Raw genomic sequence first — 12,664 nt, 5'->3', positions numbered from 1 at the left:
GGAGGAGCCTTCCAGGTGGAAGGAACAAGTAATGAACCTCTGGGGGGCAGCCGTGTTCACGGTGTGTGACGAGTGGAGTGAATTGGGGAGAAGAGCAAGAGACAAGGCAGAGAGATCATGGGGACTCAGAGCACGTAGGTCTTTGGGGATGGTGAGGCCTTTGACTTTTACTATGGGTGAGATAGGAAACCATTGGCTGGTTTTGAGCAGAGGCCTGGTATGATCCAACTTAAATGTGAACAGGTAATTCTCTTAAAACTGTGTGGCTGCTGTGTTGAGAACAGAAAGATGTAGAAGCAGGGAAACCAGGCAGGAGAGGATGGTGGCTTGGACCCGGGAGGTAGCTTGGAGACGGTGGGAAGTGATTGGATTCCAGACATATTTGGAAGGTAGGACTAACAGAAGACGTGATGGACCCAATGTGAGAAGAATCAAGGATGACCGAAAGGTTTCATTCTGAGCACCTGAAAGGCTGAAGGACCTGGTGTGGAGGGGATAACAGGAACTTAGTTCTAATATGTGAAGTTAGAGATCTCAGTGGAGATTTCAAGTAGATTGGATATAAGTGTATGTCTGGAAACAGTAACTGCCACTTGCCCTTTTGAAGGACTTTCTTTGTGCCTGGCACTTTTCCAAGTCTTTTGTCAGTGTTAACCTAGTCCCTTTGTGACTCGGGCACACTTTTTAGCTCCATTTTACAGGTGAAAACCCAGAACAGGTGGATTAGGTGACTCGCGCCAGGCTCCAGGATTAGGGCCAGGATGTGAACCAGGTGGTCTGGATCCAGGGTCCTTGCCATAACCTCCTGGGAAAGGAGGACAGGCGGATTTCTCTCTCTCACTTCATTCCTTGCTGGATGGGTGTGGCTGTGAGGCATCGTGATGACAGCAACCTGCTGCTCTCCGGCCCAGCTGTCAAAGGTCTGGCCCTGGGGGAAGAGGCAGCTCCAGGCTCCATACTTCTCACCCAAACTAATCTCGTGGCCTGAGGACATGCAATGCAGAACCTAAATAAAATGATTCCTCCAAGATTTCTAAGTGGATAAATAAATAAAGTGCATTAGCCCAAATGAGAACAGTTTGTGAGATGTAGGGACATTGCCTCTCCCAGCTGTGTTATTCTTAGTTTCTCTTTCAAAGGAAACATTGGAGTTATAGCTAATAAATATGGAGAGCTAATGTGAAAATGCAAATAATTAAAATGGCTTTCTTTCTGAAAAATTGGAGTCTTTTGATATGTAGTTTTCATAAACTTTATTAACTGTTGAATAAATACAAAGGAACATTTAAAATGTATATTAAATTATAGGGGGCTGACCTGATGGCATAGTGGTTAAGTTCTGCATGTTCCCCCTCAGTGGCCTAGGTTTGCAGGTTCGGATCCCAGGCGTGGACCTACACCAGTCATTAGCCATGCTGTGGCGGCAACCCACATATAAAGTGGAGGAAGATTGGCACAGGTGTTAGCTCAGGGCTAATCTTCCTCAGCAAAAAAAAAAAAAAAAGTATATTAAATTATAAAGAACAACAGTACAACCCATCACCTAGTTTAATAAATAGAATATTGTCATCCCCCAGAAGTGCCCACTGATTACATCTTCCTGCATCCAGACATCTCCTCCCCGCCCTCCTATATCATCACCCTCCTGAGTTCTGTGACAATAACAGCATTCTTTTCTTAATAGCTTTACTACCTACACATGTATCGAGACTGGTATAGTTTAATTTCACCTGTTTTTGAACTTTACATAGATACGATAATAGTGTGTGTGTTATTTTGTGGCTTGCTTCTTTAACACATTATTTGTGGGAATTTTTCATGTCATTACCTGTAGCTGTAGTTCCTTTAGTTTTTATTGCTATGTATTCCATTATAGTAATGTGCCACAATTCATTTATCCATTCTATTATTGGTGGATATTTGAGTTGTTTCTACCTTTTGCCAATTAAGAACGTGCTTCTATGAGCATTCTTTTTGCTTCTTTTTATTTTGAGGAAGATTAGCCCTCAGCTAACATCTGCTGCCAATCCTCCTCTTTTTGCTGAGGAAGACTGGCCCTGAGCTAACATCTGTGCCCATCTTCCTCTACTTTATACGTGGGACGCCTGCCACAGCATGGCTTTCCAAGCGGTGCCGTGTCTGCACCCGGGATCCGAACCGGCGAACCCCGGGCCGCCGAAGCAGAACGTGCGCACTTAACTGCTGCACTACTGGGCTGGCCTGTCTTTTTGCTTTTTTTATGAGCCATTCTAAACGTAAATGCTGGTGAATATGTGTAAGTGGTTCTCTTTTGTAAGAAAGATAGAGGGGAATTACTGTGCTGTAAGATGTGTTTATCTTCTATTTTGTCAGATAACACCAAGCCATTTTCTAAAGTGGCTTCAATTTACTCTCCTATCAGCCATATGTAAAAGGTGCTGTGGCTCCACTTCCTCATCTGCACTTGGAATTGTCGCATTTTTCTATCTTAGTGTGGGCAGGCAGAGAGAAAGGGAGAAGAGAAGAGTCGTATCTCATGTGGTTTTAATTTGCATTTCCTAGATTGCTAATGAGACTGAGCAATTTTTGCCATTGGGGGGATTTTTTTCTTTCATAAAATGCCTGTTCAACTATATTCTTGTTGGTATCACTCCCTTTTTCTTGCTGATTTCTAGGAGTTCCCTGTGGATATGACATGTGGCAGATATTAGCTCCTACCCTGTGGGTGGGCTTTCACTCTCTTTATGGGGCCTTTTGGTGGAAAGAAGTTCTTAATTTTAATAATATGAAATTTGTTTATTTTTCTTTTATGCCGCAGTCCCTGCTTTCCCCAAGCTGAGGTTCCCTAATGGTTGAGCAATCTGTTACCAATGATAACTGGTTTAGATAACTAGATATTTAATTGTGTTGTGATCAGTATTCATGGTCCATTGGTGCATTCTGTGTCTTGGTAAAGAAAATCTTGCCTTGCCTTGAAGTCCTGAGATATTTAGCTGCATGTCTTCTAAAATATTTCTTGTGTAGCCTTTTATCCTTTGACATTCAGTCTAGTTAGAACTGATTTTTCTACATGGTGTGAAGTAGGAGTCTAATTTCATTTTTTTCCATACAGGATTTTCCCAGTATTATTTCTATTATTTTATTTACTTTAATGTATATTTACAAATATATTTATATTATTAAAAATTCAATTTCATTCATATCTAAATAGTGTGATTCTACTTATTAATATGAGGAAGAAACCATGCTAGGATTTTGATTGAGAATGCAATCAATCTGTAAACCAGTTTGGGAAGAATTGACATCTTTATAACGTTAAATCTTTCAGTCCCTGGTATGGAATCTCTCCATTTATGTAGATCTTCTCTACAGTATTAATAAACTTTAGAAGCAGCTCTTCCAAGGCCTTGCACGTCTTTTCTTAGATTTACTACTATATATGATTCATATTTTTTGTTGCTATTATAAATACTACCTTCTCTTGTTTTATTTTCTAAATATTTCTTGCTGGTTAAAAACTTTTAAAAACTTTTGTTTTGCAAAAGACCCTGTAAGAGGATGAAGAGACACTCATGAGTGCTGGTGGGAATGTAAAATGGGGCAATGACTTGGGAAAACAGTCTGGCAGCTTCTTATAAAACGAAACATGTAATTACCGTATGACCCAGCAATTGCACTCTTGGGCATTTATCCCAGAGAAATGGAAATTTATGTTGCTACAAAAACCTGTACACGAATGTTCATAGCTAGGAACCGGAAACAGCCCAGATGTCCTTCAGCCAGTAGATGGTTAAACTACCGTGCAAGACTGCTCAGCAATAAAAAGGAATGAAGTATTAATGCATTTAGCAACTTCACTGAGTCTCAGAGGCATTCTTCTGAGTAATAAAAGTCAATCCTAAAAGGTTACATACTGCATGATTCCATTTATGTAGTATTCTTGAAATGACAAACTTACAGAAATGAAAAACAAATTAGTGGTTGCCAGGGGTTAGGAACAGGGCTTGAGGGAAGAGGTGGGAGTGGATATAAAAGGGCAACGTGAGGGATCCTTGTGGTGAGGGAACTGCTCTGTGTCTCGACTGTGGTGGAGGATACACAAACCTACACACCAATAACATTATGTGGCACTCAAGTCTCACACACACACACAGAGCTGTAAAACTGGAGAAATAGGAATAAGATTGGTGGATTGTATTAATGTCAGTTTCCTAGTGTGATATTCTGCCAGTGTTTGGGGGGGTTCAAGAAAGGGGGTGATTGGTGAAAAAAAAGTGAAAAACGCTCCTTAGAGGAGCCATAATGAAAAAAAGTTGAGACACGCTGTGTTAACCAACCTTGCATTCGTTAGAGAAACTCAGTTTAGTCATGATTTATCCTTTTCAAAAATCACTAGATTCTCTTCGATAATGATTTGTTTGAGATTCTTATATCCATGTCTGTGACTGAGATTGGTCCGTCAGTCTCATTTTTGAGAATCTAAGTATAAATGAGATGCACTTTGTCAGGGTTTGAGGTCAGGAAATGCTAAGCTCATAGAATGGGTTGGTGAGTGGTCTTTTTTTTCTGTAGTCTGGAGCAGTCAGTGGAAGATTGAAATATTTTTTTCCTTTAAAGTTTAGTAGAGCTTTTCAGTAAAACTACCTGGGCTGACGTTTTCCTTGGGGGAAGGTTTTAAGGACTGATTCATTTTATTTCATGGTTATTGGATGAGTCAGGTTTTTTTTTTTTTTTTAGTTAAGATTGGCACCTGAGCTAACAACTATTGCCAATCTTCTTCTTCTTTTTTTTTTGCTTTTTCTCCCCAAATCGCCCCAGTACATAGTTGTATATTTTTTTTAGTTGTGGGTGCTTCTAGTTGTGGCATGTGGGACGCCGCCTCAGCATGGCCTGATGAACGGTGCCATGTTTGCGCCCAGGTCCTGAACTGGCAGACCCCCAGGCCGCTGAAGCAGAGCGCATGAACTTAACCACTCGGCCATAGGGCTGGCCCCTGAGTCAGGTTTTTAACTTGCTTTTTGTATCAGTTTTGAAAAGTTATATTTTTCTAGGACCTCTGCAATTTTATCTATATTTTCAAATGTGTTGGTAGAAAGACATTCATTATTTCCCCTCATTGCCTCCTTAATATATATAGCATTTGTAATTATGTACCCTTTTTCATTGTTACTGTTCTTTATTTGTGGTGTATTTTTTTCTCGATTTTTCTTGACAGTTTTTCAATTCTATTAGTCTTCTCAAAGAATCGTTTACCTATGTGTATTTTAAAATTTTCAATAATTTTTTTGTGATTATTTCCTCCTCTCTAACATTCTTTGGTTTATTTTGTTGCTCCTTTTGTAACTTGACAAGTTAGAAGCTTATTGTATTAAATTTAAGTTTTTCTTTTCTAATAGAAGCAATACAACTTTCCCTGATAGTACTGCTTATCTGCATTCCTGAAGTTTTCATATACTGTATTTTTGTTATTGTTTGGTTCTGAATATTTTCTAATAGTCGTCAAGATTTCTTCTTTGCCCAATAAATCGTTTAGAAGTATGTTTTTTAATTTCTAAATTTTTCAGATTGTCTTGTATCTAGTTTAGATAAATGGATACTGGTTATGTAGATAACTGGTTTAGATAACTAGATATTTAATTGTATTGTGATCAGTATTCATGGTCCATGTGATACCTATTTTTTGAAATTTGTTAAAACTTGCTTCATGTCTTAGCGTGTGGTCGTTTGTCATAAAAGTTTTAGGTGTGGCTGTGAAGAATATGCATTCTTCACCTGTTGAGTGCAGTGTTCTGTGTATAACCATTAAATCAGCTTGTTCACTTTGTTGTTGATCTATCTTCTGTTTCCTTGCTGATTTTTTTGCCTGCTTGATCTATACATTAGTGACAGAGGTATATTTTAAAATCTCCCAGTATGGTGATAGACGTTTCTTACTTTCTGTAGTTGTGTAAATTTTTGCATTAATAATTTTAAGCTATGTTATTAAATTTATACAAATTTATAATTATTATTATATATTTCTGATGAATGAAAATTTTTATCATTTTGTTGTAATACTCTCTCTAATAATGCTTTTTACTTTAAGTCTATCTACAGTCTATAATATATCAGGTTTCTTTCCATATTTTGTCTTGTATGGCTTTCCCATCCCTTTAGTTTCATGGTCAATGAATCCTTATATTTTATATGTGTCTTTTGTAAGTGGTATATTTGGTTTCATTTTTTTATTCAGCCTGACAGTCTTTTTCTCTTAACTGGAAATTTAGTCCATTTATATTTATTATTAAGTACTGATACAGGTTTTTTTGGTTTTTTTTTTTTTTTTTTTTTTTTGGTGAGGGAGATTGGCCCTGAGCTAAATGTGCCAGTCTTTTCTCTGTTTTGCATGTGGGTTGCTGCCACAGCATGGCTTGATGAGCAGCATAGGTCCACACCTGGGGTCCAAACCTGTGAACCTGGGCCACCAAAGTGGAGTGTGCTGAACTCAACCACTATGCCACGGGGCCAGCCCTCGATATAGTTTTATTTCTATCGTCTTATGTTTCTTTTCTCACTTTTCTTTCCTTCTTTTAGATCAGTTGTAGTTTTTGTTTGTCTAAATTGTCTTTATTTTACCGTTGTTCTTTGAAGATCTCTTCATTGAGTAAACAGTCCTATTTGGTAGTTATTTTCTGTCAGCACATTGAAGTGTGCATTGGTTTCTCTTGCTGTTGAGAAGGTGGTAGCAGTCTAATCATCATCCCTTTGGAAGTGATCTTATTTTCTCTTTGGTGGCTTTTAAGATCTTCTCTTTGTCTTTGTTTTTATATAGTTTTGATGTCTGCTGGTGGAGTTATTTTTGGTTACTGTCCTTGAGATACCTCTGGATTTCTAATCTGACAAATAAAATCTTTCATACATTCTGGGAAATTCTCAGCCAACATTTTTTTACATATTGTCTCCCATTCTCTCTCTCTTCTCATTAGGAACTCAGATTAGATACCTATGAGACCTTCTCATTCTGTCCTCCATGCATTTTAATCTCTCATATTTCATCTCCTTGTCTCTCTATGCTATCCAATCAATTTTGTATTTACAGTATTTTTTCTTCTCCAGATGTTCACTTAGTTCCTTTTCAGTTCTACATGCTACTTTCTCATATTTTTGATTTCTTTTCTTCTTATTTCGTTAAACAAACTTATATTTTCTGCTTAATAATTCTAGTGTCTGAATTTTTTGCAGGTCTGATTCTGTTTGCTTCCTGCTCCCTGTCTTCCCTGCCTCCCCCCCCCCCACCCCCCACCATACACACCTTGCTGGCTCTCTGGCTCTTGTTCATGATAGCTTGATTTCTTACGTATTTCATGATTTTTTTTCTTTTTTTACCATGTGCACATCAACTGAGGAACGTTCTGTCCCGGAAAGCTGGTTTTAAGGTGTCTTTCTCCAGAAAGGATTAGCATTTGCTTTTCTCAGGTGCTGGAGGCCACTACCAACCTGGAAATACTTCAGCTAAGTTCTCATACTGGAAGTTTTTAGACCACACAAGTAGTTTTGGCTGCAAACCCCTCTGTGGGACAGCTTGTGCTTATAAATTCTCAGGAGATTTTTTTTTCCTCTACCTGGCACCCAGGCTTAAGGCAGACCATTTTCTTTCCTATCTTTAGCTTGGGGGTCCGGGTTATTCCTAATTTGCCCCTTAACTGAGCCCTTTGGGGATTCTAGCTTAATGCATCAGATCTTCTGTTAGATTTCTCATCTTGGGTTGGCCCTAGGTTTTTTTCCGCTTTGCCTTCTTCACACGAGATTTAAAAAACTCAAGAGTCTCCCTGGTTTGTTCAAAATACTCAGGATGTGAAAATCGGGTTGTGAGCTCTGCTTACCATCTCACTTGTCCTCTGATAAGTCTTTACTTTCTTGCTCTTCCTGTAATATATTTTAAATAATATTCTTACATTTTATCTAATATTTTAATTTTATTTCCACAGTAGTTCAAAGTGTCTAATCCAGTGTACTGTAGGAAATGGCAGTCCTATAATAAGCTTTTGCCAGTACAGCTTTGCTTTTTGGTTTTTTCTTCTTTTTTAGAGTTTCGATTTCCTTTTTGTTTGTGTGGGAGTTTTGTAGGCAAAGGTTTAGTTTAACAGTCTATGTTTAATGTAGACTGTTGTGGAATCATTTGTGGTGCTTCTGTTGACGTGACCAACAAATATTTATTAAGTGCTTACTTGCATCAGACACTATTCTAGGAATGGGGTACAGAAATGCACCAAATGGACAAAAGTCCCTGCCCCACAAGGAGCTTGAATTCTAGCGGAGAAGACACTGGATATGTGATACAGTAGACAGTGATAATGCAAAGGAGAAATAAAACAGAGAAGGCAGTTTGCATCTTTGGAGGGAACAGCTCAGGAATACCTTACTGAAAGGGTGACATTTTTAAATAAAAGGGGATGTGAGCCATGAGGACTCCAGATGGAGAAAAGACCTAGATGTCTTATAAATGCCTAAGGGAATATGTAATGAAAATTCTCTATAGTTTCATATTTATACCATGTCACAAATATTGATATTTATTCTTGAGTGTTTTTTTTTTAAAGATTGGCACCTGAGCTAACATCTGTTGCCAGTCTTCTTTTTGTTTTCTTCTTCTTCTTCTCCCCAAAGCCCCCCAGTAGGTAGTTGTAGATTCTCGTTGTGAGTGCCGCTGGTTTTGCTATGTGGGATGCCACCCCAGTGTGGCTTGATGAGCTCTGCCGTGTCCACGCCCAAGTTCCAAACTGGCAAAACCCTGGGCCACTGAAGCAGAGTGCACAAACCCAACCACTTGGCCGTGGGGCCAGCCCCGCTGTTTATTCTTTTTTCCCTCTTAAATCTCAATTTTCCCTTCCTATTTCTTAACCCCGCGCTATAATTTTGATTCTCCATCCTGGAGAACTGCCTCTCCATCTTCTTGGACAAGCTGCTTGACTCTCTGAGTCTGTTTCCCCCTGTGTCAAATAAGACCACTGCCCACCTCTCAGGATTGTTGGATGAAATGAGATAACATTTGTAAAAGTGTCTCACATTTCATGGGTACTCAATAATTGCTAGTTTCTCCCTTTTTTATTTCTTCCTCCCTGTCCATACTCTTTTCAGCACTTGTTTTTAGTACCTGTCAGCAAATTTGCAATGAGGTTCTTATGCAACACCATGGAGAAACCATGTGGTAGGCAATTAACTAAAGACAAATTAGGAACATAACTTGATTTTTAAAAAAGAAACTTTCCAGTGGTTTTGAAAGGCTGAATTTGGTGCTCAGGGTTAAGGAGAGAAAGCCATGCCCTGTGCATTCCCCACTTAAAGATATCTTTCATTGTATCGCAGATCAGCAGCCCTAGTAAATCTCGATTTGCATATGTGAAGGTCTGCAGAATCTCCAGCTGGAGTCAGACTCAAAGCAAGAGAGGCATATTGCATTCATCTGCGGATACATACGTATTCACATGTCTTCCCTTAGCCCTTAACCCAATCTGGCTTTAATTTTGCAGTGTAAATTGGTGAATTCTCTTGAGATGGTTTGCCTTCTAAAGAAGGGAGGAAATATAAGGGTAAGGATGAAACTGAAATCTAAGTTTAGAAATAAAAGTAGAGCCTAAAATCACTTTTAGTCTTTAGTGAGATTTTGTTTGATTTGCGGGTCATGAGATCTTACTTGTAGTACTGGTTTCCATACTGACTCACCGTGGGCTCTTGGTCAATTAGTTTTCCCTGTCTGTGTCATGAGTGGTACTTCCTATACTTCTTTGACTTGTACGGCTGTTGAGATTTCATAGGATCTGAACAACATCAAAGTAAGACAAACACTAAAGATAAACAAAGTACAACTATTTATATTGCATGCTTTTGTTTTTTGGTCTATCCCCAGCCCTACCTTTGACTATGCCCTGCTGGATGTGCCCTTCCTTCAACTCCTTGGGGAGATGCCCTCTGACCTCCGAGAGCAGCTGGACCACACATTCTGAAGACACCAGTAGTCCCAGTTTTGGCCCCTCATACACGGACCTGCAGCTCATCCATGCTGAGGAGCAGATGAGTGGCAGGGCTTCTGGGGCTGACTCGACTGGTAAGATGGAGCGCCAAGCCAGAGGGCTTTGCAAATCACTTTTGATGACCTGTTACCACTCTTAATATCTCTGTAGCCTGCTTTGTTTAAAGAACAAATTCAGGTGTAGTCATCTTGTCAAAAAGCTAGAATCCAGAGTGGTTCAAAATTGCACTGGGCAAAAGCACGTGCACAGATTGGCTGATTGGTTGGCAGATTATTAGTATGGGGAAACCATTTGACAGTATATCTTAATGTGTTGTTTTCTTACTGTTCCATGCAGGTACTGTTCTCTGTCAATTTATTTCTCCTTGGATAACTGAACTATGTAATATGTACAAGGCTGAATCTTTCATCCTACCACCCACTCAGTCTTCCCTCTTCAGCAACAGGGAGGTAGATTTAAGCAGAGAAAAAGCAAATGTTATGTGTCAGTGAGAATCAGGACTCAGCCACTGTGTCCAGACTACAAATTATTTTGCAGTTAATGCTTTTTCTCCTGTGCCTGAATTGAGCTATACCTTGGTCTGTAACATCCTGTGGTCTCATTTATTAAATTTCCCGTAGGTGTAGGATGAAATGCCAGCTGGCTTTGCCATTAGAATATGGGCCTGTCACCAAGCACTGCATCATGGGTTAGGTTTAGGATGGCATTGGAAAGATGTTGTGTGTTCTTGGTGTTTTGGTTATTTCGTCTAAGAGATTGTTTTCCTTTGAAAGTGATGGAGTTACTGGTAGTTTCTCTCTGGATGAAATTACCCAGTGTGTTTAATAATATTTGTTTTTCCTTCTCAAAAATGTTAGGATTTGTCTATGGATCATTTTTCAAATTTGGGTAACGTTTGCCCTCATGCTGTGTGCTACTGGGGGATTCCACAAGTAGAAAGAGAGATCCCTCTTGCAGACTAAAGGGTTCAGACAGGATTTGGTTTGGTATTTGATAATATTGCAAAGAATCCTAGTTTATCACAGTCTCTCTCATCACAAGTCACAATTCTTTATAGCATTTTGTTTTCACAGATGCTGTCTCAATTCTAGTTGATCCCTGTGGCTGATGATCCCAGTAACTGGCTGAAATATGCCCTCATGACCTCATCTCCTCCGTAAGGAGCATTTCGTGGATGGGAAGACACCATCAGAAGCTGAGGCGGTTAGGAAGAGAGGCTGTGCTTGCCTCCCCCTCACCTCTGCTTGCTCTCAACCTCCTTGCCAGGCCTTCCCTTGGAGGACGCAGATAATGTATTGGTTGAGAGCACACAGACTGTGGAGTCAGACTGTTCAGGTTCAAATCCTCGTTCTGCCATTTACCAGCTGCGTGGCCCTGGGCAAGATCCTTAATATCTTTATGACTCAGTTTCTTCATCTGCAAAATGAGGATAATGATATTACTTACCTCACCAAATTGATACCATGTCCAAGTGAGACAATTTATGGAGAACAATTTATACCATGCCTGATGGAATAAGTGATCATCGAGGATGCAATTTCTTCCCTCTCCTGCCCCAGGATTCTTATTGCTTTAGAGAGCTTCTTATTGCTTATTCTTCCTTGCTATAGGAAAAGCCAAGATCTCTAGGCTCAGGCTGCTTTTTCAGTGGCCTCTCCACTTAGGTGAAAATTGCTTTAATTCCTTGAGATTCAAATGATGAAAATCAGAGTCCTAGCCTGAACTAGACATTATTAATCTGTCTCCAAAGCTTGTGATTATTTTTAGTATCTCCCTTTTCTAACAGTGTTGCAGTTCTCATTGGGAAAGCTTCCTCCCCTGTTGTTTTGGTCAGGGTCCTGGCAGGAAGCAGATGGTACCCTCCAAAGCGTTGATCTGAAGACAGTTTAATGAAAGGACTGCTGACAGAGGCAGCAAGAGCTAGAATCATGGAGGTGGGGCTGCCCCACAGGTGCTGTGGCTGCAGAAAGGACAGAGCCACTGCCAGAGATTTGGCAAAGTGGGGAGAGAGGGGGAATAAATACCAGGATCTTGTGCTGGTGCTGCCCATCGGCAGATCCCAACCGGAAGGCAAAGGGCACAGAGCCCTGTGGGGGGGGAGGGCCGCCCACAGAGGTCAGCCACCAGGCTACAGAGCAGGTGGAAAATGGATTTGGGGTGAGGGGTGGTGGTGAAGCAAATGGAGAATACTTTAGTCCCCACGAGGAACTAAATGGCCTCTGGGCTGGGGTCATTTCAGAGACTCAAATGCAAAACCAGGACTAGAGAATTATGAGTGATGCTCTTAGTTCTCTCCTTCAGCAGGAGGCAGTTTCTATGGCTACAGGGAGGCTAGAGGTATGGCCTTTTGGCAGCTGTCCTCTTTTGCCGAAGTAGTAACCATCATAGCCAGCTCTTACCGCATGTGTACCGTAGGCCAGCATCTGATGGGTATTATCTCTGGCCTTCACAACAGTCCTGCCAGGCAGGTGCCATTCACCCCATTTCCCCCTGTGGAAGGTTAAGAACCTTGTCTGAGAGAACACCACTAAGAAATGGGTGAACCTGGGTTTCAATCTGAGTTCCAAAGCCTTTTCCAGTGGTTCCTAAACCTGCTGGTACCCCTGCGTCATCGTGGTGATTGGTTACTGTGTTACCTTCCAGACTTTCTGTACAGATAGGTACAGAGGATGCAT

At 40.3% G+C, this 12,664-nt stretch overlaps 1 protein-coding gene across 2 annotated transcripts in view; it reads left to right on the top strand.

Annotated features, from left to right (window-relative positions):
• Positions 1–12,664, top strand: part of STON2 (stonin 2) — a 138,549-nt gene that overhangs the window by 41,947 nt on the left and 83,938 nt on the right. For both annotated transcript variants that reach the window (XM_023628206.2, XM_070249887.1), the window contains exon 4: positions 9,866–10,063. In XM_023628206.2, the coding sequence (XP_023483974.2) occupies positions 9,866–10,063 (198 nt within the window). The remainder of the gene's footprint in view (positions 1–9,865; positions 10,064–12,664) is intronic.

Source organism: Equus caballus, chromosome 24 (assembly GCF_041296265.1).
Source record: "Equus caballus isolate H_3958 breed thoroughbred chromosome 24, TB-T2T, whole genome shotgun sequence".
Lineage (NCBI taxonomy): Eukaryota > Metazoa > Chordata > Mammalia > Perissodactyla > Equidae > Equus > Equus caballus.
The sequence above is the reverse complement of the archived record's forward strand: the minus strand, read 5'-3'. Positions and strand labels throughout refer to the sequence as shown.